At 39.6% G+C, this 27,552-nt stretch overlaps 1 protein-coding gene across 6 annotated transcripts in view; it reads left to right on the top strand.

Moving 5' to 3' along the window:
* LOC142049872 (nipped-B-like protein) overlaps positions 1-27,552 on the top strand; it is a 172,029-nt gene that overhangs the window by 92,152 nt on the left and 52,325 nt on the right. For all 6 annotated transcript variants that reach the window (XM_075078010.1, XM_075078011.1, XM_075078007.1 and 3 more), the window contains one exon: positions 17,297-18,802. In XM_075078010.1, coding sequence (XP_074934111.1) covers positions 17,297-18,802 — 1,506 coding nt within the window. The remainder of the gene's footprint in view (positions 1-17,296; positions 18,803-27,552) is intronic.

Below are 27,552 nucleotides of genomic sequence, written 5' to 3'. Positions count from 1 at the left end.
CTAATTAGAACAGGAACATATAGTGCTAGCTAACGCTGTACATAGCAAGTGTCCCTCTAGAGAGCTTACTCTAGATGCTAGCGCATGCTAAAATCAACATGAAAGCATCTTTGCTGCTTTTGTAATTGAGGCATGGTGTGCTCGTTTTGGCTGGGATAGAGTTAATTCTCTTCACTGTAGCGCCTGTAGTAGTCAAGGACATGTCTAGCTTCCCATGCTCTGCCACAGGGGCAAGAGGCTGAGAGGGGCGGGGCCACAGCCAAGACAGCTGACCCCAACTGGCCAATGGGATGTTCGTTCCATACCATGTGACACCATGACCAGTATATTAACCGGGACAGTTGGTGTGTGTGGGGGCAGTTGTGGCTTGGGAACTGGCATCGTCGTGTCGGCGGGTGGCGAGCGACTGCGTCACAGGCTGTTGGTTTTGGTTGTTCATTCCACCTTCCCCACCCCAGGTTTTGCGCCTCTATCGTTATTTTCCATTTCACCGCATTATTGTTGCTGCTGTTGTTATAGTTTTAATTACTAAACTGTTCTTATCTCAACCCATGAGGATTACCCTTCTGATTCTCTCCCCCATCTACCGGTGGGGGAGTGAGCGAGCGACTGTGTGGGGCTGAGTTGCCAGCTAAACCACAACAGTCTCTTTTGATGCCCAATGTGGGGCTCAGAAGGTTTGAGATAGTAACAGCTGCTGGTCACACCACTGTGTTCTCGTTTTTGCAGTTGGTGTTGAAGATTGCTGTTGGTTTGTTTAGTCTGCTGTGTTCTGCTGTGATTAGTAACGTTTTGCCTATGAGATTTGTTATGCAAACACTCGTTTTCAGCTTTATCTGGTATTTGGGATTTTTGCTGAAACCGTTACTGTACTTTGGATACCACCTTGTTGAGGCAATTAGCAATTATACCTCCTCCTCTGAGAGATTTTATATGGAGGAAATACAGAATGGTATCTTTGCTACTTGATTCTCTGACGTCTCCACCATTATTGCACCAACCTTTTTGTATCTTAAACAACCTTGGGTAGTTAAGGTATACTTGTTAGTTTTGGGGCATGTTGTTTTGGTTTTGACTAAAGTTAGAAAGCAACTTTAAAATATCACCCAGAGATCTGCCCCAAGGCTTGATAGTTTCGAGTGACAGGGCATGTGGGAGAGCATGGGCAAATACCTAGGGCAGTGGGCACCCCCAGTGTTTTGGAGCTTGACTCCTGAACAAGTGCAGAATCCTGAAAGACTAGTAGAATATTTGGAGAAAGTATGTTGTTACCCTGGGAACTCCAGAGAGACACAGATAACTGCAACGTGCTGGGGCCTGGCCCATGCATACCGAGCTCTGTTCAACAGTATTCAGTGCTCCCAAGGGGAAGAGAAGGTCTCTGGATTGAAAGGCAAAGTGACAGGCACTGCGGCTGAATCAGAGAATCAACCCACACCAGTATCAGTTGCGCCCATACACAAGGCAAAATATTGGAAGCGGATGTCAACTCGCTTAGAACGGGATGATGAAGCAGCAGGGCCATCACGAGGCGAAGAGGAGGAAGAAGTCATAAATGAAATAGAGACCACCTGATCCCTGTCCTTGAGCGAGTTGCGAGATATGCAAAAAGATTCTAGCCGTTGTTCAGGTGAGCACATTGTCACCTGGCTGCTCCGATGCTGGGATAATGGGGCCAGTAGCCTGGAACTAGAGGGAAAAGAAGCCAAACAACTGGGATCCCTTTCTGGGGAAGGGGGCATTGACAAAGCAATTGGAAAAAAACACAAGCCCTCAGCCTCTGGAGGCGACTCCTGTCCAGAGTGAAGGAAAGGTATCCCTTCAAAGAAGATGTTACATATCAACTGGGAAAATGGACAACCATGGAGAAAGGCATCCAGTATCTAAGGGAATTAGCTGTGCTTGAGGTGATTTATGGTGTCCTGGATGAAAAATGGTCATCCAAAGATCCAGATGAAGCCCAGTGCACACGACCCATGGGGTGGAAGTTTGTACGGAGCGTACCATCCTCGTATGCAAACTCATTGACAGTAATGCCCTGGACAGAGGACGAGGCACCAACAGTGGTGATGATTGATAGACTCCGGGATTATGAAGCAAATATCTCTTCCTCGCTCGTCTCTGCTGTGGAGAAACTATCCCAAGAGGTCCAGCAACTCAAAGAAGATAGGTCCTGCTCCCCACCTGTATGGAGTAGTCTCAGCTGTTAGGAATAAGCGTCCTTTGGCTCAAAGGAGTGGATACACACCATGGGCCACCCTATGGTTCTACCTGCATGACCATGGCGAGGACATGAGGAGGTGGGATGGCAAGCCTACCTTGACCCTAGAGGCACGGGTACGTGAGCAGCAAGGAAGAACAAGCACTCGGGGAGGTTCTTCCAGGAAAGCTGCTGCTCCAGTTTCCAGTGAGCAAGTCCCCAGACAGAGGAGTAGAAGTGCTGATTTTATTTATAAGCTTAATAGAGAGACTCTTGATTCACAGTGACAGGAAGTCAGTTTTGAATGCCATGATCAGGACTGGTGGGGCCCTGCCTCCAGCCAGGTGGAGGAAAGGGATAACCGGGCTTACTGGACTGTGTGGATCCGATGTCCTGGCACATCCGACCCACAGGAGTATAAAACTTTAGTAGACACTAGTGAACAGTGCACCCTAATGCTATCAAACTATATAGGGACAGAACCCATCAGTATTGCTGGAGTGACAGGGGGATCCCAAGAGCTAACTGTATTGGAGGCCGAAGTGAGCCTTACCGGGAATGAGTGGCAAAAGCACCCCATTGTGACTGGCCCAGAGGCTCCGCGCATCCTTGGCATAGACTATCTCAGGAGAGGGTATTTCAAGGACCCAAAAGGGTACAAGTGAGCTTTTGGTGTAGCTGCCTTGGAGACACAGAGAACAGAACAGCTGTCTACCTTGCCTGGTCTCTCGAAGAACACTTCTGTTGTGGGGTTGCTGAGGGTCAAAGAACAACAGGTGCCAATCGCCACCACAACAGTGCACCGGCGGCAATATCGCACCAACCAAGGTTCCCGGATTCCCATTCATGATCTTATTTGTCAACTGGAGAGCCAAGGAGTGATCAGTAAGACCCACTCACCCTTTAACAGTCCCATATGGCCAGTGCAGAAATCTAATGGAGAGTGGATGCCAACAGTAGACTATCGTGGCCTGAACGAAGTCACTCCGCCACTGAGTGCTGCTGTGCCAGACATGCTAGAACCTCAATATGAACTGGAGTCAAAGGCAGCCAAGTGGTATGCCACAATTGATATCGCTAATGCATTCTTCTCAATTCCTCTGGCAGCAGAGTGCAGGCCACAGTTTGCTTTCACTTGGAGGGGTGTCCAGTACACCTGGAATCGACTGCCCCAGGGGTGGAAACACAGTCCTACCATTTGCCATGGACTGATTCAGACTGTACTGGAACAGGCAGAAGCTCCAGAACACCTTCAATACATTGATGACATCACTGTGTGGGGCAACACAGCGGAGGAAGTTTTTGAGAAACAAGAGAAAACAGTCCAAATCCTTCTGAAAGCTGGTTTTGCCATAAAACAAAGTAAGGTCAGGGGACCTGCACAAGATATCCAGTTCTTAGGAATCAAATGGCAAGATGGACGTCGTCAGATCCCAATGGATGTGATCAACAAAATAGCAGCCATGTCTCCACCAACTAGCAAAAAGGAAACACAAGTGTTTTTAGGGGTTGTGGGTTTTTGGAGAATGCATATTCCACATTACAGTCTAATTGTAAGCCCTCTCTATCAAGTGACCCCAAAGAATAATGATTTCAAATGGGGCCCTGAGCAACGACAAGCCTTTGAACAGATGTGCTGGTTTTGGCTGAGAAGGGGTGAATTCTCCTCACTGTGGGGGTCGGCTACCTTTCCAGCTTCCCGCCCTCTGCCGCGTGGCGGGGGGGGGGGGGGCTGGGAGGGGCAGGGCCATGGTGGTGGCGGCTGACCCCGACTGGCCAATGGCAGGTTCATTCCATACCATGTGACACCATGACCAGTATATTGAGGGGGGGCAGTGGCAGCGCGGAGGCGGCGTGGTGTCGGGTCGGCGGGCGGTGAGCGGCTGCGGCGCGTGCGGTTTGTTTCGGCGGTTCGTTCCGCCTCTCCCCTCCCTTCCCCCCTCCCCCAGGGCTTTGCACCTCTCGTTGTTCTCCTTTACATTGCATTTCTATTGTTGTTTCTTTTAATTTTAATTATTAAACTGTTCTTATCCCAACCCACGAGCGTTACCCTTCTGATTCTCTTCCCCATCTACCGGTGGGGGAGTGAGCGAGCGACTGTGTGGGGCTGAGCTGCCGGATAAACTACGACAACAGATTAAACAGGAGATAGTTCACGCAGTAGTTCTCGGTCCAGTTCAGGCAGGACAAGATGTAAAAAATGTGCTCTACACCGCAGCTGGGAAGAATGGTCCTACCTGGAGCCTCTGGCACAAAGCACCAGTGGAGACCTGAGTTAGACCCCTAGGGTTTTGGAGTCGGGGATACAGAGGGTCCGAAGCCCGGTATACTCCAACTGAAAAAGTGATATTGGCAGCATATTAAGAGGTTCGAGCTGCTGCTTCAGAAGTGGTTGGTGCTGAAGCACAGCTGCTCCTGGCACCCCGACAGCCGGTGTTGGGCTGGATGTTCAAAGGTGGAGGGTCCCCTCTACACACCATGCAACTGATGCTACGTGGAGTAAATGGGTTGCACTGATCACCCAGCGGGCTTGGGTAGAAAACCCCAGTCGCCCAGGAATCTTGGAAGTGATTATGGACTGGCCAGAAGGCAAAGACTTTGGAATATCACCAGAGGAGGAGGTGACACGTGCTGAAGAAGCCCCACTGTATAACAAACTGCCAGAAGATGAAAAGCAGTATGCCCTGTTCACTGATGGGTCCTGTCTTGTGGGAAGGCATCGGAGATGGAAGGCTGCTGTATGGAGTCCTACACGACAAGTAGCAGAAACTGCTGAAGGAGAAGGTGAATCGAGCCAGTTTGCAGAGGTAAAGGCCATCCAGCTGGCCTTAGACATCGCTGAACGGGAAAAGTGGCCAGTGCTCTATCTCTATACTGACTCCTGGATGGTGGCAAATGCTCTGTGTGGCTTCGGTACAGCAATGGAAAGAGAACAACTGGCACCATAGAGGCAAACCCATCTGCATTGCCGCATTGTGGCAAGATATTGCTGCCTGGGTAGAGAACCTGGCTGTGAAAGTACGTCATGTGGATGCTCACGTCCCCAAGAGTCGGGCCACTGAAGAACATCGGAAGAACCAGCAGGTGGATCAGGCTGCCAAGATTGAAGTGGCTGAGGTGGATCTGGACTGGCAACATAAGGGTGAACTATTTCTAGCTCGGTGGGCCCATGACACCTCAGGCCATCAAGGGAGAGATGCAACATACAGGTGTGCTCGTGATCGAGGGGTGGACTTGACCATGGACGCTATTGCACAGGTTATCCACGAATGTGAAACATGCGCTGCAATCAAGGCAGCGAAGCAGGTAAAGCCTCTGTGGTATGGGGGACAATGGCTGAAATATAAATATGGGGAGGCCTGGCAAATTGACTCTATCACACTCCCACAGACCCGCAAAGGCAAGTGCTATGTGCTTACAATGGTGGAAGCAACCACCAGCTGGCTGGAAACGTATCCTGTCCCCCACGCCACTGCCCGGAACACTGTCCTGGGTCTTGAATAACAAGTCCTGTGGCGACATGGCACCCCAGAGAGAATTGAGTCAGACAACGGGACTCACTTCTGAAACAACCTCATAGGCAGCTGGGCCAAAGAGCACGGCATTGAGTGGGTGTATTTAATCCCCTATCACGCACCAGCCTCTGGGAAAATCGAAAGATACAATGGACTACTAAAGACTACACTGAGAGCAATGGGGGGTGGAACATTCAAGCACTGGGTTACACATTTAGCAAAAGCCACCTGTTTAGTCAGCACGAGGGGATCTGCCAGTCGAGCTGGCCCTGCCCAGTCAGAACTCCTACGTACTGTGGAAGGGGATGGAGTCCCTGTAGTGCACACAAAAAGTATGCTGGGCAAAACAGTCTGGGTTCTTCCTGCCTCAGGCAAAGGCAAACCCATTCGTGGGATTGCTTTTGCTCGAGGACCTGGGTGCACTTGGTGGGTGATGCGGGAGGGTGGAGGAGTCCGATGTGTGCCTCAGGGGGATTTGGTTTTGGGCAAAAACAGCCGATGAACTGAATGGCAAAATGCGAACTGCTGTGTAATATTTTATGTCATGCCTGCTGTGGTTGGTATATTGCATATCAGTGATATCGTAGTACAAACCTTCCAATCCATGGAAGATGAACTTTAATGAAGCAAGCAAAATGCAGCAGTGATGGAATGATGACTGACTCAGTACGCAGTAACGCAATGCCACACACGCCATCTCTCCCACCATGAAAGGCTGATATGACAGATGGAGCCCAGAGTCATGGACTGGGTGAACTCATTGGACATTTTTATGGACATTTTACAGGGAAGGTCCATAAACTGAGGGAATGATGTCTGTGTATTTTGTCAAAGGATGGGAAGGGGAGGGGTGGTGGTTGGTAAGGTTGTATTGGATGGTATGGGACCTGGGCATGGTGTAAATGGTATAGAGTAAGGGGTGGAGAATGTGCTCATTTTGGATTGGATGGAGTTAATTCTCTTCATTGTAGTGCCTGTAGTAGTCAGGGACTTTTCCAGATTCCCATGCTCTGACATGTGGGAAGAGGCCGGCGGGGCGGGGCCACAGCCAAGAGAGCTGACTCCAACTGGCCAACGGGATGTTCATTTAATACCACGTGATGCCATGGCCAGTATATTAACTGGGGCAGTTGGCATGTGGGGGAGGCAGTTGCAGCTTGGGGACTGGCTGTGTTGGGGGGCGTTGAGTGGCTGTGTCACATGTGGTTTGTTTTGGTTGTTCATTCCCCCTTCCCCCGCCCCAGGTTTTGTGCCTCTCAGTGTTTTTCTTTTCATTGCATGATTGTTGCTGTTGTTATCCTTTAATTATTAAACTGTTCTTATCCCAACCCACGAGCTTTACCTTTCTGATTCTCTCCCCCATCCTGCCGATGCGGGAGTGAGAGAGCAGCTGTGTGGTTTTGAGTTGCTGGCTAAACCACAACACATGGGAATAAATATTACAGTCACACCAGACTTTCTGTGTAGGCATGTATTGTTGTCTTGCGTAATTTGAGTAGAATTGTACTTGCAAATTTTGATATAATATTAGTGGTCTTTTCTGTCCTCTTTTTAGGCATGAAATCTCTACTATGCTTCATCAGAGGTTTTCAGATGCTTCTTTTTTAACAGTAAGGCTTTGGATGGACATGACACATTCTTTCTGAGTTTGGGAACCAGTAGTGTAGTAGAACTGTTTATTCCAGAGGAGAGGCGGAAATGTTTCTTTTGGGAGTTCTTGCTAAAAATTATACAACTACTACACTTACCTAAGGAAATGCTAAGGTCTTTTTTAAATTTTGAGGTCCTTTTATAATATTTGGTACAGGTGGGAAATGGAGTTTGGACTCCTTCAGAAATTATAATACTTTTCTGTAATAAATTCCTAATTCTAACAAGACTTCTGAAATATTTAGCATCCACCAAGCAATGTCTCTCAAAGTAGGAGGCAGTCTCCATTCCAGAGTTGGAACTAACACAGGGTTTTGCAGAAGTGCCACTACCTTTGAAAAGCAGCATATCTTTCTGGAACTTGATTGTCATGCTTTTGCTTTCTGAAAAAGGAATTCGTAGTGTAAAAATCACTAATGCATAATCTGGCAGATTTGACCTAATGTCTATCCAGATATGCATATGGTGATATTTTATAATATAGACCTTTTGCCTCCATATCTGAGTGCTTTCCAGAGCTCTGTCTTTATAATTTTATCCTTTTGGTGTAGTTGGATCTTGGATTAGGTAGATTATATGGTCTTTTCATCATGATAGAGAGGTGCAAAATTCAAAGAAGTTGGTTTTGTCCTTGTCCTCTGTGTGGAAGGACAAGAGTCCATCTCTTCTTCCTGCTTTTTCCATCAAGGAAGTCTCTATGTATTGATTAATTTTGCAAGTAATTTGTCTGTATTTGTTAATGAAAGGAAAAATTGGAGATTTTGGAGATCAAGGCACTCAGCACCAAAAGTTATAATGTAATACATCTATTATGTTTAATAGCTTCTTAACAAATAAGTCAGTGGAACATGACAAGCCTCAGGTTTTCAGTTCCCATTGCTCACTCACAATGGCCTCTATACCCTCATCAGATACAAGTTGTCAATCAATACTAGATCATATCTTCTCTTTTGAAAGGATGTGTAATATCACAGATAGATCCAGCTATTGTTTATCAAGACTCAGATTATTTGACTAGAAAAAAGTTATTTGGAAGAGTTAATACAGAAAGGGATTATCTTTATTCCACAACAGTCAACAAGTGAACCATCCTCTGCTTCAGTACATCAGGATACCTTACTAAAGAAATTGGAAATTGGAAATAATGAAGCTTCACGCACACTTTCTTCTAATCGCTGTCAGTAGTCACATCTCCTTTACTACTTGGTGCTCTTGAATGCTTTCAAAACAAGCAGAGGTCCATATTCTGAACCTGTTTTGTTCACTTAACCGGAGCTGTGTTTAGTTAATGTTCTGAAGTTGAGTACTCCAAGAAAATACAGGAAATCCTGTGGAGTCTTAAGAAAATTATGTCCCAGGAAATTCTGTTCTTCTCGGGAATCTTTTTTTCCTTTGGCTTGAGAGAGAAATTTCATTTTGGTAACCCCAGTGCTTTGCCACTGTTCAGATATAGGTGGGTTATTTTCATTTATACTCAAGTAGTTCAAAGCTAGTTAGTCACTTTTGGTCTAAACATTTCCCAGAACATTACATAAAGTTCTTCTTGTTCTTCAAGATTTAGATCTGCTACTGAATTAATTTCCATGTTCAAAGTTCCTACCTCAAGATCTTTCATGCTTTTCTAAAGATCCAAAATACTGTGAATCAAAAATATTTAAGATATTAATGATAAAAGGAGCTCCGAGTCTTCTAGAAAGGGGAAGAGGGAAGATAACCTTGAAAATTACTTGAAAAAACAGAAAGCAACCCATCTTTTTTCAGAGGCTCTTTTTCAAATTACTTTAGTTTAGTTTATTCAGATTTGCTAAATTTTAATTTGAGCTCTTCCATATCGTGTTCACTGTTAGATTTTAAGCTAAGATTTTAAGACACTTTTATATAATGCACCTGTCTTAACAGATTAAGGAGTTGTACTTTTACTTGTAAAAAGCACTGTTCTCTGGAGTTTAAGAAGAGTCATGAAATCATTAATCACTAACTCTTTCATTGAGAGGCTTATATATATATATATTAAACTTAAAAGCATTAGAATCATTTTTTAAAGGAGACAAACCTACTCGTTTCTGTGGGTTTTTTTCCCCCTATATATTTTACCTCTGAGGATCCATTTTACCCACTTTGGGATCTTACTATAGATTCTATGAAATTAGGAAGAAGGGAAGCTGTAATAATAACTTTATTTCCAAAAATAGGATCAGTTAGGGGGCGTTTGGATGCCTGCTGTGGGCCCTTCTTTTTTTAGTTAATTCCAAGCCCATAGCAGCAGACACACATCCAAGAGTGTGAATCTGCCAGAGCAAAACTCGAAACTGCAGTTATAGGTAAGTAAATTTTCTCTTACCTTTTAAGTTCTTATCCAGCTCCTCTCCCTTTCTCCCCATTACCCATCTCCCCTAAAGAGGAGACTAACAGAAGAACACTATTACGAATTAAGTTTGTTTACATCTGATTTTATGTAGCTAATGAATGAAATGACAGAATGTCATTATAACCAGTATATTACTACTAATTTCCAAAAATATGTTATAGGGGGTTTATTTACTTAAAAATTGAGATACGAGTGTAGTCATTTGTATCGTAATCTTGCAGAAGATTATAGTTGCTAATACCAGAAGATGAAATGAGACAGTGTAAAATATAAGTGTGTTTGTCTCTATGTAGTAGGGCAGTGTGAGAATTAGGGTATCATGTATTTTGTGTATACAAACTTTCATTAGGTCTGCATTTTGTAGTGTTATGTAATGGATGAAACTGGCACTTCACGTAGCTTTCCCAAGGAAAAGCGGGTTTGCAGTGTCCAGTTCTTATAGATGACAGACTTTTTTTTTGTGTTCAGATGTGTTTTAAGAAAAGTAAGGGGAAGAAATTCCTCTTCTATCTAGAGAAATTGCAATGAATGTTTTTTTTAAAGGATGTAATACTGATTGAATGAAAAACATGTTTTTTTTTTTTAAAAAAAATAGTAGAGGCATATTTTTAATGGTGTTTACTTTCTTTTGGTGCTCTTGTGTAACATGAAAGCAAATTCCCATGTTTATCCCAGGTTGTGCTTTTTACGTAGGGTAGTTAAGAAACCTGCTCTTGTAAGCTGGGTTTTACTTATTTTCCACACCTGAAGTTTGGCAAGAAGTGTATTTTATTTTTATCTGTAGCATAAACTAAGATTATAAAATTAAATATAATATGCATGTAGCATATGCCCTTGATTGTACCTGTTAAATGGATGGGAGGATTTATAATATTACTTACCCAGTAATGACTTCATTTTGTTCTGGGGCAGTCACTTCTCTATAATGGATTTAAATCTTGATAAAGAAATGGTGTGTTTAATTAATAAAGCTTATTAACAGTGTAATCCCAGCATTTATGTAGTTCATAGTCATTAAGGTCACTCCAACATCAACCTAAGATGACACAGACTTTTTTCATTATCATCCCATATAAATATTACTGGATCTAGTTAATTGAAGATATTTTTGAATACAAGGTATGATGTCACAATGAAATCAACATCTGGAAGGGAGATTAAAAGTGTTCGCCAATAAATTTCAAAATAATTTGCTTATTTCTAAAGTTTCTTGTTCCTACAAATGAATTTTAAACTAATTGGATATGTTAATCTGTAAGTGATACACAAAATAAGTAGATTTCATTAAGTCTACTGTTAGTGTGTTGCATTTTTCTTGTGAAATTAGGTGCTGCATTGTGTATTTAAAAAGTTCACTTCAGTGAAAAAGTGCACTTCGTGTTTTGCTCAGATTTTTTAACAACTGAGTTTACAAAACTATAATTCTTCACAAAGCAATCACATGGATAAGACCCACAATTTGTGTCAGAAAACTATCTCATAAATAAATTTAAATCATATTGTTTGTAAAAGCAATATTAAATTCAGGGAGGTTAAATTACAGCTTCCAGTCTCTAAACAAGTGGAGATGCTTGATTATAACTTGCTGTAGTTCAGCTCTTGTTATTTTCTAGTGTAATATTTATTTTGTATTGCTATAGTTGACAGGGAGTAATGAGTTACGAAACATCCTTAAGTAGAAAAACTCGTAAGATCACATTTCATTCTCCAGTTATGCTGACTACATTATTGTCATATTTAAGAAAACAAGCTGAACTTTACCAAAATGACAATTCAGAATTCTGCAACACCCTAAGGCATGTCAGAGACTCCTGTAGTCGTTTTGGGGTTTTGGGTTTTTTTTTTCCCCTGAATGAGTTTGGACATCCCTCCTGATGGGCTTTCTTTTTTGTATAGTGACCAGAAGTTTGATAAAGTCTTTTGACAGATTGCTAAAAATTAGCAGCTGTTTCTGCTGATTCTCAGAAATCCCTTCCTCTGAACTGCAGCAGCTGGAAGCCCTCTGGTCTCTACTTTGGAGCCTTTGGAATTATGTTCTGTTCTATAAAGCTTCCTATACCATGATCATGACTGTACTTTTTAAGTTTCTCCTGTAAGGGAGCAAGCAGTGAGACTAAAATTTCTGACCTATGTTTGCCGAGTCTCTCCTTCAAGGGGAGGAGCCAGTGCTGTGGGAATCTCTTCTACTGATAGGAAGGGGTCTCTTTAGTTGTTTAATTCTTTGCTTATTGGAATATGGTTTTGTGGGGAGGTCAGGTGAGAGCAAACTCTCATGGCCAGTAATGCTGAACATTCATGAAAGAATAGAAAGATAAGAATGGATATTTGCCCTCACTCCATTGATAGGTCATCCATCAGTACCATTAAAGTAATTTAAAATCTTCTTTGTATCCAGATTATATTTATTGGTTTAGATTCTTGTGGTCTACACAACACTGTTGGTTGGGGTGGACAGGGTGCTTGGACAGCTTTGAAGAGATCAGTGAAAAATAACTAGGAGAAGAAAACTGTTGTCAGTAAATGTAGTTGGTTTGTTTTGGTTTTAAGATAAGCTTGTAATTTGCCTCTGGCTGACTTGTCTTTGATGTTGTTCAAAAATGGAAGGTTTGACAATAAGTAGTAACTGCTTAGGACTGGTATATTTTGTATAAATTTGTTAATTGCTGATTTAAATAATGCAAATAAGTGGTATTTCAAATGAGTGGAGGCATATCCCAATAATCTCTGAGAAGTGTTAGAGCTTTAAAATATTAAACTCTTAAGTGTTATGCTTTAAAAAAAGAAAGCTTGTACTCGAGTCATCAAAATGGTTCATCCAGAACTCACCATTAGAGGATCAATCTTTGTGGTTATGAAGAGGAGTACATTCACATTTAACCACCTTGGATATGAAGTCTTCAGCTGAATCCCTTGGAAGGTGTAAATGGGGAAGTGGTAATTTATCTGTTGTCTTCAAGATCATTCAGAAATCTCTGGATTTTAAAGTCTACCAAACAGTATCAATAGACCGAAGTGATACTATTCTGCTGAAACAAAGTTCAGCAACCATGTGTGTGGTTCTTATTTAGACTTATTAACCTTTCACAGGTATTTATAAAAGGCCCATTTCAGTTTGCTAGGACAAGCAATTCTAGAAGTTTTTAGGCTATCATTCTATTATACTCATTTGTTGAAAGAGTTTATTCTGGGACTTAAGACAATCATCAGGTTTGCAAGAAAGCAGTAACATCGGAGAGACTTCAGCACTAGTGGTGTTCTGGCTGCTGCTTTGGAAATATTTCAGATTAAATGGAAGAATGGAGATACTTCTTTAATACAGCTCCCTTCATCTGGCTGCTGTCCCTAACACTTGCTCAGCTTCCGAGTATATCCGTTGTCAGGATGGATATTCTTCAAATCACAATTGACTTGCAGTTTCAGCAGAAATGTGGTTATTCCAGTGCAATGTGGTTTTCCACAAGGGTTCTGCAGTAATTATTTAATTTCTAAATCTGAAAGTACTCATTGTTTTGACACACAGATATTTCCAAAGATGAAGGCCACAACCTATCTCCAGGAATATTGTTCATAACAGGACAGGTGAGACATAACTGCTTGGAAATCCAGCTAACCTTTTTTTCCATTTCAAACTTGTGGTTCCTGTAATATTTTGTTTCTTGCACTACAGTGACCCATTTAATTTGACAGAACATCTCTGCTATATTTTAGAATAAGTTAGCTTATGATCTTACCTTGAGTACCAAGTTACTGCCTTTTGGTGAGCATGTTGCAATGTAAAGAGAACACCCATGCATATTTGCCAAGCCAAAAGAATGCATACATAGGAGAATAACTAGGATCAGACTGTATTCTGAACTGTCATAAATTTGTTCAAGGAATTGAACAAAACGTAGATACGTTTTGGATGTAACTACATTCTTGGGGGGGGAGGGGAGCGAATAATGTTTCTTAAAAGACACTGAAAACAACAAACTTTGATATCTGATCTCTAATATAGTCAGAAAGCTCTTCTGTGGCTTACTACATATTCCTTTATTTACAAAAACTGTTACAAAGAGTGAAGCAAAAAGATCCTGATAACACTTCATTGGTCTCAAGAGCTTGTGAGTCTACCTGTTCAGAACTGTGGCAAGATTTGAACCTCAGTCTGCAGGATTGAAAGAAAAATATTAGTCTGATATTTTGGTGAAGTCCTAGATCCTGATAATAAAAAGAAATTCTACTATCTATCGAATGAAGTGGACGAAGCTTGGATACTAATGCCTTGAAGGATATGAAGTATATTTGAATGGATATTGTAAAAGTTCCTAAGTTCATCTGTTCATTAAGACCCTAAGGGGTCTTGGGACTCATGCCTTATAAGGCAGATTTATGCAAATTTGCATATATTTGATTGTAAAAGAGAAGACCTGAAGACATCTGTTTTCAGAGGTTAATTGCTCTCTCCTCACTTCTCTGATACTCTATTGATTATTCCCATATAGTTCATAGTGAGTTCAAGATTTGATAAAGCCTTCAAAGCCCAGTAGTGTTTTTCACCTTTCATATTTCTGCAGCTATGATGGCATCCTAAAAAGTTTTTGTGTTCATTCAGTGGGGTTTTTCCATTATGCTCAATGAAGATAGTGGTACTATGTACTCATCCTGTCTTTAATGCCCTAGATCAACCTGATATTTTCATATACTTGGGCCAGCTTTCTTGTCCTAGATCCAGAAATCTCATAGAGGCAAAACAGTAATGATCAAGTCTAGTTCTGAGGATTGCCATCAAGATGCACTGGAAATATGAAGAAATCTGTGAGTAATCTGTAAGTCCATCTGCAATTGCCTTGCCATTTAGGAAAAGGAAAATTTTGAAGGCATCCCTTTCTTCTTAGATAAGATGTCAACAGGTTGTGGTTATAACTTGCTAAAACATCAGTACTCAGTTGTCAAGAGAAACGAAGAAGGTGCATCAGAAGAGCTCTGTATTTAGAGGGAATATGCCAAGTTGTGATGTGATCATCTATTTATATATTCTCGACTTACAATTTGATGTTTTGGATGATGATGAAGAGCAGCATTTTGAGCCTGGTCGGTTATGGAAGTTCAAGAGAGAAAATTGGTCCTACCTGAATTGTTTTGGTTGTTTAATCTTGGAGCCCTCAGCATGAGGGCTCTGAAAGGTGAGTTTTGGTTGATCCAGCTACAGCAGTTTAAGGCATCACAGCTCCTGGCCATTTGCCTTGCTCCTATAGTAGGGGTAGCAGAAGGAAACATTTGCTTGGCTCTTAGCTGACTTGTTCATTCTAGTAGGTTAATGCAAACCATCTTCACTAGTGCCTTAAACTGATGCACTGGACAATGAAATGCACTTGTGGAAATGTGAATATGTGTTCCCTTCTGCTACAGGTGATAACCTCAGTTAAAGGAACGGGGCAGATAACCGTTAACAGCAGTGTCTTAAAGGTTACTGTTATATCTGCCATCAGAGCTTTACAGGACTTTTTCAGTGTGGCTGACGTTTCTGGGTTAAAATGAAAAAGCTGGCTGACTTTTTGTAAAGAACACAACTTTCTCAATTGGTGTTTCAAAATTTAAAGAGTTTTGATTGAGAAATAAAGTAGTGATATGTGTATGTATGTATATTTATGTTTAAAAAAAAATCAAATTTGAAATCTATCAGTATGGAAGTTTCTACTTCATGGCTATTCCTAAGACCTGCCATGAAACTCAGTGACGTCAAAGCCCTCTTAGTCACAGGGAGAAAAATAATTTTTGTCATTGCATGAAGATTTTAAAAAATACATTTGTTTTAATGAGTAGTATAGGGAAGTTAATCTATATAAGCTCTCATATGAATCCAACAGTTGTTGTTGCCATGCTAAAAGGCTGCACCTTGAATTTGGCAAATTTATTTTGCTTCACATGTCTACCATTAAGTTGGCAGGTGTTCCTACAGGTTTTTGTTGAACTTTTCAAAGTTCCTTATTTGCAGTTGACCAGTTTCTGCATGGAGTTTATTGTATCTGTCTTTGCTGTCTTCCAGCCATTAAATGTCGTACATAATTTTTGAGTTTTAGGAAGTTAGAGATGTACAAATAGATTTGAGAATGAAAATGATTGGAGAAAAAAAAAAAAAACAAAAACAAACCCCGAAACACAAACCTGTTCGCATCACTGGAATTGACCGTGTTCCTACTTGTTACTGTGTTCTAAAGTTAATTTTGGAGATGATCCTTCAATTTTTAATTCTTCTGAACAAGAATCTTCTACAGGTATAGAAGAAATTAGAAGTCATATGTTATAATTTTGGTTTACAACTTGAGAGGTTGGGTGGTTTTTTTCCTTAGAGTTTAATTCCCTCTTCCTTGATTGCATCCTCCTTTACCCTTCCCCTGCTCCCAAAAAGAGAGTTAATTACATCTGGTGATAAGGCACCAAAAATCTAGGCACAAAATAAGTTATTTTTCTTATATTGCATTTGTGGTGTAAACATTTTGATAATAGATGTACAACAGAATTTCCAACCTATGTTTGGTTATTACTTAGGCTTAAAATCATATTCCCTGATTACAGAGAAAATAATTGCTTTTTTTGAGAAATTACAAAATGATAGCTGAGAAATGAGAATATAAGCCTTAGTGCAGGTAGGGCTTTTGAGTTTCATGGCAGAAATTAATTTGAGTACCATGTTGGCAATAGGTTGTTTTAAATGAATAGAACATATTCTTTTTGATATTTCCATGTGCTTCTCATTTCTATGAATTCTACCAAATTACAGGGTATGTGGTTGGCTCAGTTTTTATTTTTCTGTATTCTGCTCTTAATGATTTTTCTTTTAGTGTAAACTGAAAGGATTATTGCAGAGTCAAGCTCTTGATGCTACATAAAATTATCACTGAACTTCCTATTTCATCCATGAAAAGCATTATGGTTGCAAAGGGAAAATATTCAAGCTTTTAAGTGTGTAGTGATCCCCCACCTAATACATATGTGTTATGGTATAGACTCCAACTCTTGATATACTCCTTGTTTCAAAGGGAAGCATGGAGTGTTGGAGTTACTTTAATCATTTTTGTTCGTTGTTTGTGTGTTCCCTGGCTACATATGTGTGAAGTCCAAGTAGGGAGAACCTCTGTCTTAATTATTGCAGATCCTTGCTTAGTTCATGTATAATGAAGCAGGCTGAATCTGCAGAAGAGAATCTTTTATAGTAGTATTCCTCAAAACTTGCTTCAAGTGTAAATTGATTTTTTTTTTTGGTTGTTATGTATTGCAGCTGCTTTATTAGATGATTCTCTTGGGAATTTTACAGGGATTATGATTTCATATGTTTTAAGGGCGTTTTTTTAAATGATTAATTGGTACATGGGGTAGACTGGCAACGAATGATAGCCTGTATACATTTAAAAGTATTAGAGAAGTTCTGTTCTTGCGTTTAAATTCAATGGGTTTTGGTGTGTGTGCACATACATGCTGAGGAGGATTAATTGGTGGGGGTGGAGGGGAATGGACATTTTTGCTTGGACATTTACCTGTTTCTATATATAGCATTTGTGATTTTTCTGATTTAATTTGCAGATAAGCCTCTGAAGAAGCGAAAACAAGAAAACAAACCACAGGAGGCTGGAGGTGCTACTGGAGGAAATAGAGCAGCTTCTCAGGAGGCAGGTTCTGCAGGAAATGGGGCAAGGCCAGCATTGATGGTTAGTATTGATCTGCAGCAAGCAGGAAGAGCGGACTCTCAGGCAACAGTAACTCAGGATTTGGACACCATCAAAAAACCTGAAGAAATTAAGCAGTATAATGATGGGTTTGTGTGTGTTCCCCAAGAAGACACTGCTGGAGTTCTTAAATTTAAACCTGAAAACCATCCCGAGATTTTTAGGAAAGAGTCAGACTTTGAGCATCAGAAGACAGATATCCAGCAAAATGAAAACAGACAAATGGAATTTCAGCAAAATGTGAGCAGGCGGTTGGAAAGTAAACACAATGAGAACAAACAGGTAGAAGCTAAACATGAAAGCAAGCATGAAAGCAGAGAAATGGAAGTGAAACACAATGAGAACAGACAGACAGAATCAAAACAAAACGAGAGCAGGCAAATGGAGATGAAACAAAATGAGGGAAAACAAAATAATGGCAAGCAGGAAATAAGGCAGAGGCCCGAAATGCCAAAACAGAAGAGTGAAGGGCGGCCCGAAACACTGAAACATAGATATGATAACAGAAGGGACTCGAGTAAACCATTGTCAGATAAGAAAATTGAAATATCGAGGCATAAACTAGATGTGAAATCTGATCCTTCAAGGATAAAATCAGAAAGTAGATCTGATCCATCAAAACAAAGGCCTGATAGGTGTTCAGTTTCTGATATGCCGAGGCGTGACCACGATAGCCTTAAACAAAGATGTGAGGACAGGGAGGAGTCAGAGAGATACAGAGGAGATCCATCCAAGATTAGAAGGCCTGAATACTTGAGATCTTCAAACAAAAATGAACATGATTCTAAGCATGGTATTAAATCTGATGGTTCAAAAATTGAGAAATTTGAACGGAAACATAGACATGAGTCTGGTGAATCAAGGGAAAGGTTTTCTTCTGGAGATCAGAAATCAAGACCTGACAGCCCTCGTGTTAAACAGGAAGGTAAAGGAGATTCTAGTAAGTCAAGACCTGATAAACTTGGTTTTAAATCACCCAATAGCAAGGATGAACGAAGGACAGATGGTAATAAGAGTAAAGTAGATATTAATAAAGCACATTCTGATAATAAAGCAGAGTTTCCCAGTTATTTGTTGGGGGCAAGATCTGGCGCATTGAAACATTTTGTCATTCCAAAAATCAAGCGTGATAAAGACGGCAGTGTCACTCAGGAATCAAGGAAAACTGAATTTAAAGGTGAACAGAAGGACAAAGTAGAGAAGATTGGGCTAGTTGAAGATCTAAATAAAGGAGCTAAGCCTGTAGTTGTCCTTCAAAAGCTTTCATTGGATGATGTGCAGAAACTTATTAAGGATAGAGAAGATAAATCAAGGGGCTCTTGTTTTAAACCTAACAAGAACAAGTCATCCAAATCTAATAAAGGTAAGATTGTGGCTTTTTTAATGTTAATTGCATTATATCTTGTACACTCCTGTTCTTTTAGATTTGCTACTCCTGTGGTTAGAAATTAAATGCAAACATTTGATAGTTTATATGCTTGCTTATATGGTGATTTTGTGGAACAAAGTGAAACTTGTCTGTGGGATTGTCCTTATTGGAAATCTTGCTACAGTGTAACTGAAATGATTTGTTTACTCCAATGCAAGTTCCTAATGTGGGAACACTAGTCTTAAGCTGTACTTCAGCTACATTAGTTTAATCTGGTAATTTATCTAGTTAAACATAACTGCTATATGAATTACTTAAACTGGTTTGAGTGTGTCATTATAAGGGACTGGTACTACTGTAACTAAATCAGTGTAGCTGGAGTGGTGGGAAATACTACCTGCACAAGCCCTAAGATACTTTTATCTCTTTAATTGGAAAGTAAATGTGATTTTCCAAGGGATGTTTTGACATGATAAAATAAGAAGGCAGTTACAAAGTCCCATCTGCCTCTTTTACACTATAACTACAACTCTGTTGGGAAGCCTCTGCACTTTAGGCTGTGTGACAATAAGCTTACAAAAAGGTCCTGTCTTTAGGAGAATTCAGATGTTCATGTCTCTAGGGTCCAGTGTATGCGGAAAGAGGAAAGGAACTGGTAAACAATGAGCTGGCATTTTCAAATTAGTAATATGAACAGGAAACTATTCAGAATAGTTTGTATGTTTGATAACTGTTTGTCTCTTCTGCAGATTTAACCTTTTTTTTTTTTTATAAGATTGCTTTTCTTCTTGGTGCTATAACTTTGGCTTCTTTGGTTTCAGACTGAAGCAGATCATTTCACATTGTGAAATCAATGTCACTAACTGGTCAGGGTTCCTTTCTTTTTTAATGTTTAGCATTTAAAGCATTTAAATTTCTTACATAGTTATGTTTATAGAGCTGTCATGTCTCAAAAATAGAGTGGTAGTGGAGAGGATTTCAGCTGTATACAGGATTATTTATGAATGCACTTCCAGGTATATCATTGCTCATTAATTCAAGATTAAAATGTTTTCTTACAAAGTTTATCTGATAAGAAATGATGTAGAAATCATCTTTGTGAATGTATATCTATGTTTATGTGCATGTCTACAGAGTTGATATCTATATAATGAATTTATTGTGCTACATCTGTTCTGTCTTCTAACCTGATTGTATTGACTCTTAAAGACTTAATAATTCAGGATGACTATTACTTATTTATAAAATATTATCCTCCTTGTTAAACATTTTCTCTTTATCCTTGAAATATGAACATTTCCCCTCTCCCTTTTTGAGGTTCAGAACAGGCAAAATTTCAATTTCTATTAATAATAGGTATCTAGAGTCGGACATAAAATTATGACATTTTGCTCTCAGATTAGTCTAAAGATTTCAGATTAAACTTCTATGTTCTTGATAGGGAATACTGAAAACTTTCCAATGGAATTCAGCTCTAGTCTCAAAAGGATAGACTTTGAATTCACATAATTCTATGTGCAGAAAATCAATAATTTTTAGAGCCCTCAGAGCCATATACAGTGCATGTATACTTTCTAAAATGATTCTGAAGTAGACTTTTTTTTGTAGTCTGTATTGAATGTGGTTATTTATATAGTGTATTTTAGTAATGTGTAAAGGTTTTAATGACTCATCTGATTGGCATGACTCCACTGTGTCACACATGAGCAATGCATTCATTTTAAAGTCAGGTTTATAACTTTTCTGCAATGTTTTTGTGTATTTTGTGTTTTCTGAAGTCATATATTTCTTAAATATTCTGAAATAACTTGGGACATATTCTTCAGGGGGAAAAAACCCCATTTGAATCTGATATCAGTCTCTTTGTTATTGTATCTAGAATAAGGTTCTTAAAATGATACTAGAAGTAAGTTTCATGGAAAGAATAATATTGTAACTATGTTTCTCTTGCAAATCAAGTTTTGAGTGTTCAGCCAAGCAGGTTTTGGAGAAAGTGTCTTTGAGCTTCATATTTTTATGTATATTTTTTGTTTTATGTTTTTTTTTGCCCAACTTCCTGGTAACCTACTTTCTAGGATATATTATGCTAAATAATTAGGTGTTTTAAAAGGTTCATAATTCATAAAGATCTCTCTTCATAAGCCAAAGTCTATTTGTCAACAGCTGACTGATACAGGAAAATATTCATGTCGTTTCCACAATGTCCTCACTCCAATTGAGAAAAATAGTATTCACTCTTTTACTTGTGCCGCTTTTGTTATAAACATTGTAATACACTAGATGTAATTTTCATAAATATTCTTCATTTAGTTAATTCTTCATTTAGTTAGTGTTACTCTCTATTTAATAGATTGTAACAAATCTTTTCTAATGTTGCCTTTTAGCGTTATTCCACTTCTCTCATCCCTCTTATTCCATGTAGCTTAGTATATTTTGCTTTATCTTCCCTTCTTTTACCTCCTTGTATTTCTTGTCCTTTGTTTTTCCTTTCTCATCCATCCCTCCCCCAGGAAAATGTCGTCTTCTGGCATTCTCACGTAAAACATAATTGTTGTGATTTATCTGAAATCCAGTTTAAAATAGGATTAGTTCAGCTAGTTCAAAACACCATTTAGCTACTCATTCTGTCTTAAGGGGCTAATGCCCATTCATTATAAAACTCAGTAAAATTGACTTGTTTTAAGCTAAAATTAATGCTATGTATAATGAAATGTATATGCAACTTTTTTTACATGGTTTTGGTAAATTTTAAATTTGAAAATCATACCTTTAGTGTGCACATGGATAAGCCTTGCATTGTACTGTAAAAAAACAAAATAACATTTTAATCAAATTTTATAGACAGGTTTGAAATTTTGTTATTTATATGAATGGGATAGCCGTAGTACGTGATTAAGGTTGAACTACCCCCAGTCCCTTTTGGCCTTTATAAGGAAGAAGCTACATTTTTCTCTCCTGATCTTTGAGCAATTTTCTGAAAGATGCACTCTAGCTCAGAGAAAAGTTATGGAAGGGGTTTTTTTCATAGTATTTTTGTTAAGGGGTCTTATGGTGAAATTTTGTGGCCTCTTTTGTCCAGGACAGAATGAATTGTAACACTTTTTTTTTTCTTCTGTTTTTAACATCTGTGAATGCCTTTTATCTTGGTTTTAATGCAAATGTATGTTGTTGGGGAATCCATGAAACTTTTCCCTTCGAGTTTGTGCCTGCAATGAGGAGGTCATGTTTGCTATCGTTTCTTTTCAGAGCTTCAGCAAATACCTTCTCTGCTGCTTCTTATAGCTATACTGATCAGCTATGTTGAGATGGGAACTGTTACCAGTTTTACAGTTACTGCATTCTGAACAAGACAAATTTTACTTTGTTAAAGTATGAAACAGATATGAGTAATGAGAGAAACTGTAACTGTCTGTGTTAAGGAGATGTCTGAGTTGGTTTATATTTGAAGGATTGGCTTTCCAAAATAAGCACCACATATGTAATGCAAGTTTTAATTCTAGGACAAATGAGTGCACATTTTTAAAGGCTTCTGCAGAAACACCTTTTGGGTCTTCAAATATCACCTAAAAGACTTTGTTTAAAAAAATAAATAAATTATAATTTCAATGCAGTATCTAATGCCAAATGCTACTCCTTCATTGTGTAGATTGTTGTTATAGGATTTCATTATCTGTACAACACCGAACTTTAAACACAGCTTTTCATTGCTCACTACAAGTCTTCCTAAATATAGTGTTCTCTGCTGCTGTGATCTGAAATTTGAGTGAAGATTTGCCATTTCTTCAAAGGTCCTCTTCATATTTTTACAGTTGCAACTGAAAAATTTACTGCTGCTTAGTCATCTTTCTCTCACAGAGTTAAAACAGTGCTTCTAGATTTTTGTGTTCTACGCTTGTGTGCTTTTGGGGGGGAGTTGGGTTGTTTGGGGTGGTGGTGTTGTGGGTTTTCTTTTTGTTTAGTTTTGTGTTTTAATTCCAGATGACTTTTTCAGAGCCTATAATAACTATAATTTGTAGTCAGTGGTAGGTTGTAGCAATGTAAAATTCCATGGCATTTGTGTAACATGATGGTCCATCTTTGAGTTCTAGCACTGCTGAAAACAGTCTCACTTGTGAAGCAGGGTAATCAATTAGGTGCTCATCTTCTAGGTAGGAGTGATGAGACGGGGAATATTCCAGGATGAAAAGCTGTATCCAGATTGTGTTGGCTCAGTGAACCATCTTCTGATGCTTCTCACAGTCTTCTGGGCAGCACAGCAGAGCTACTCACCAATACTTCTCAGCTGTACCAAAAACTGTAGACCAAAAGGGAGTATGAATTTTAAACATCTGTTTAAATCCTTCATGTATAGGACTTCTACAAAGACAAAATTAGCAAACCTTTGAGAAAAATATTTGGATATTGGATATTAACTCATCAAGAAAACTAACACTTATTTCCAAAATAACAATCTTTTGATGCTGAAACAGACATACTGTTGTACTCACTGAAATCAGTGGGGCAAGCAGCTGTGCTGCAAGGAAATAACTGGAGTAAAAGCATATTTCTTTGGAAAGGAAAAGGCTACAACACAGATTGCTTATTACAATAGCACAATCTGTAAAGATAACCATTGTGAAAGTCTGTAATTCCACAATCTGAAATTAGGAATCACTGTTTTTAGAATTCCTGGTAGCAACTGCATTTGCATGTGGGAAGGCCAGAGTAATAACCTCCTGTCTTGCATGTGCATGTACTGCCAGGTGGATCAAGCATGCCGTAACTTTCTCTGAAGTTCTCTAATAAATTATGCCATGTTTCAGAGAAGTAAAGGATATATTTCATGATTTACAGCAAGGAGTTTGTCATGGTTCTTCTCAGCTGAAGTCTTTAAAGCGTCTCTTAAACTCTAAATTTAACTGAATTTCATAGAATCGTAGAATGTCCTGAGTTGGAAGGGACCCATAAAGATCATCAAGTCCAACTCCTGTCCCTGCACAGGACAACCCAAAATTCACACCATGTCTCTGAGGGTGTTATCCAAATGCTTCTTGAATATCGCCAGGCTTGGTGCCGTGATGCCTCCCCGGGGAGCCTGTTCCAGTGCTCCACCACCCTCTGGGTGAAGAACCTTTTCCTAATAGCCAACCTAAACCTCCCCTGGCGCATCTTCCTGCCATTCCCTCGGGTCCTGTCATTGGTCACCATAGAGAAGAGATCAGCGCCTGCCCCTCCTCCTCCCCCACTTGTGAGGAAGCTGTAGACTGCAATGAGGCCTCCCCTTAGTCTCCTCTTCTCCAGGCTGAACAAACCAAGTGACTTTAGCCGCTCCTCATACAGCTATCCCCTCTAAACCCTTCACCAACTTTGTGGCCGCCCTCCTCTGGACACTCTCTAGTAGCTTTATATCCTTAACATACTGTGGCGCCCAAAACTGCACACAGTACTCAATGTGAGGCTGCACCAACGCAGAGTAGAGGGGGACAATCCCCTCCCTCAACTGGCTGCAATACAGTGCTCGATGCACCCCAGGACATGTTTGGCCCTCTTGGCTGCCAGGGCACACTGTTGGCTCATGTTCAACTTGCTGTCAACCAGAACCCCCAGGTCCCTCTCTGCAGAGCTGCTCTCCAGCCTCTCATTCCCCAGTCTGTATGTACATCTACCAGGGTTGCTGGGCCCCAGGTGTAAAATCCGGCACTTGCCCTTGTTAAACTTCATACGGTTGGTGATTGCCCAGATCCCTCTGCAGGGCCTCTCTGCCCTCGCGAGTGTCAACAGCTCCTCCCAATTTTGTGTTGTCAGCAAACTGAATTAGTATTCCTTCCAGTCCTGCATCCAAGTCATATATGGAGACATTAAAGAGTTCTGGCCCCAAGATGGATCCCTGTGGAACCCCACTAGTGACAGGCCATCAGCCCGATGTAACCCCATTTACTATGACCCTTTGAGCCCGACCCATCAGCCAATTGTTCACCCACTGCATTATGTGTTTATCCAGCTGTATGCTGGACATTTTGTCCAGGAGGATACTGAGAGAGACAGTATCAAAAGCTTTACTGAAATCCAAAAAGATCGCATTGACTGGCTTCCTTTGGTCAACTAGGTGGGTAACCTTGTCATAGAAGGAAATCAAGTTTGTTAGGCAGGACTTTCCCCTTGTGAACCCATGCTGGCTAGGACCAATGACTGTGTTGTCTTTGTAGAAAGACAATTTGTAGAAAAACATCGCTTTCGTAAGAATTCTACAGTCTTCCTGGTTTTCCTTCCTCTTTTCTGAGATATGACTACCTCTTTTCAACTTAACTAGTCTATAAGAGGAGCTGGCTGTTCCCTGTGGCATTAGAAGTATTTAAAGATATGTTGGATTTGGAGAGGATCCATTTTAATATACAGTTTGTCCATTTAGACCCAAATATTTTTTTTATGCTTTCTGAAGAGCCTCATAGTTTGAAAAATATTCCAGGCATTGTTTAGTCAAAAGCCAAAACCAAACTATATGATATATATATATAAAACCAGTTAAATCCAATAGTCTAGGAAGATCTCTGTTCCCTAGCATGGATTGTTCCTACTTGCAGGGATTTTTTAGGCACTGTGCATCTGTCCTATCCCAAAAAGTATGTTGGGATGTGTGTGGGCATTGTATGTACTCTCTGGGGCCTTTATTTTTGGTGTTAGTTTTTCAGAAGATGATGTTGGATAAACTGATATCGGTAGACAGCAGGAATTCAGCAATTGCACACTGGATTCCTTTCCCGTGTTGATCTGTTATCAGTACAATAGGAGACATTTTCAGCACACTGCTTTGCCTGGAGGCTGCTTGAGTTATTTCCTATTTTTGTCTTTGCCACTAAGGTAAATATTTTAATTCTTGTTCTCACAGTTGTTCTTAAGTCTTCTCTGGATAATAAGAGTGAACTTTGTGTGTTGCACATCTGGTTCTTAGCAGCAACGATAAACTTGACCAAATCTATTAGTTTCATTGTACTTTGGTTCATTTGAAATATGATGCTTTATCTGTTTGCAGATTTAGGAGTGCATTGTTTAATTAGTTCACTTTTGAAAAATTACTTTGGCACATGTAATTGATAGAAATTTATTACCTAATTTGTCAGAGGAATTCATTGAAAGTCTGAAAGTGCCTTTTGTTCGTGGGCTTGTATGCTTGATCAGGTTCCTCTTATTTCTGGGAGCTATTCTAAAGCTATTTTGCATAAATGATTTTTGCAACAATGTATTTCAATATGTGAAAATGTGGGCCAGCAATTTGTCTGACATTACGATATGCAATGCAGACCTGTTTGTGTGTCTAAGTATCTAAATATCTATGTTATTCCTTGGCTTATGTGCAGGTATATGTGATCAAAATTTTTGGTTTGAATTTTCTTCTAGACAAAGGGTAAATTTGGCAAAATACAAATAGGGGAAAGCCTCATATTTGCTTCTGGTAAATGAACTTTTCTGTTGCTCGACATTCTCAACTGTTTTAGGTGATGTGTTTTTTTGTGTAAGAAAATTTAAACTGTTTACTTGAAATTTGCAATTTATTTTTGCTCCATGGGAATGTTACCAATGAACATAAAAGAAAAGGATGACACCTTTTTTGTTCTTCAAATTGCCAAACTGTTTGCATCAAATAAAGGTTCCTTAAATATACTTACTGTTTAATTATCTTCTGAGCAACTTTCCTGTAGTATTTGATATTAAAAGCTAAAATAGCATTTTTTTGTTTTTGTTGTTAATGTAATTAAGTTACTTTGAAGAAACAAAACAAGAGCAGCTTCACGTGATATTTTCAGTGATATAAAGGCTGAGGATCTTTCCATGACAGAGCAAGTTAAAAGCAGATCTTCTTGATGTGCCTATAGTCACAAATCAGATACAAATAATGGTATTTGTTTTGCTTGTTCTCTGCAAAGATCTTGGTTGTATTATGTTAATTATATAGGAGTTTTTCTTTTATGAGAAGAAAAACTGAGGTTTAATTTGATTAAATATAATGAAGGTCTTTTTTCTTAGGTGAGGCCCTATGGCTTAGTTTTTAAATTAATCAGAATATATGGTTAGGAAAATGCATCAATCATAAATTTCAGATTCCAAACATTAATAGTAGCTGAAAATTACATGCTGTGTTTTGCAACTGTACAAAAAACTTTAAATTTTTAATACAATAAATTGAGTTGGCTTAAATTTCAATGGATATGTTCAAAAGGAATGATAGTGAAATTCAAAAGCAATTCATAAAAGTGAGGTTCTTTGTGCAGCACTGAATTTATTTCAGTTACTGTTCTTGTTCCATTTTACTCTGAGTACTGCTGTATTTTTTGTGAATTATCTTGCAAAACTAGACTCCTAGCCTTCTTTTATTGTTGGTTGTTTGGTTTTTTTTTTTTTTTAATATCTATATAAAGATGAGAAGTCATTGAATAGCAATAAGGAATAAAATAACTTGTGGCTATAGTTGCTGCAGCAATTGGATAGCTTGAGGAAATCATTGATGCCGATGTAATGTGAGTTCTCATGCTTCTTGGCATCTTTGGAGAGTATCCGTTGGGTATATTCCTTGTTCTCTGGATCCTTCAGGGTGATCTTTGGAAACCTCTTCCCTCTGTCAAAAAATGTTTCTTGCTTCTAAGAGTATTTTGTGTTATTGTAAAATCCTTTTTGGAGCTGTGCTGCTTAGCCATGGGCAATGATGGCCTCTACTACATCATGGAATTATTCAGTAGTTGTGTCCAGATTCTTCTCTGACCCACCAACCT

This window comes from Phalacrocorax aristotelis, chromosome W (genome assembly GCF_949628215.1).
Source record: "Phalacrocorax aristotelis chromosome W, bGulAri2.1, whole genome shotgun sequence".
Lineage (NCBI taxonomy): Eukaryota > Metazoa > Chordata > Aves > Suliformes > Phalacrocoracidae > Phalacrocorax > Phalacrocorax aristotelis.
This window is presented reverse-complemented; position numbering and strand designations above follow the sequence as displayed.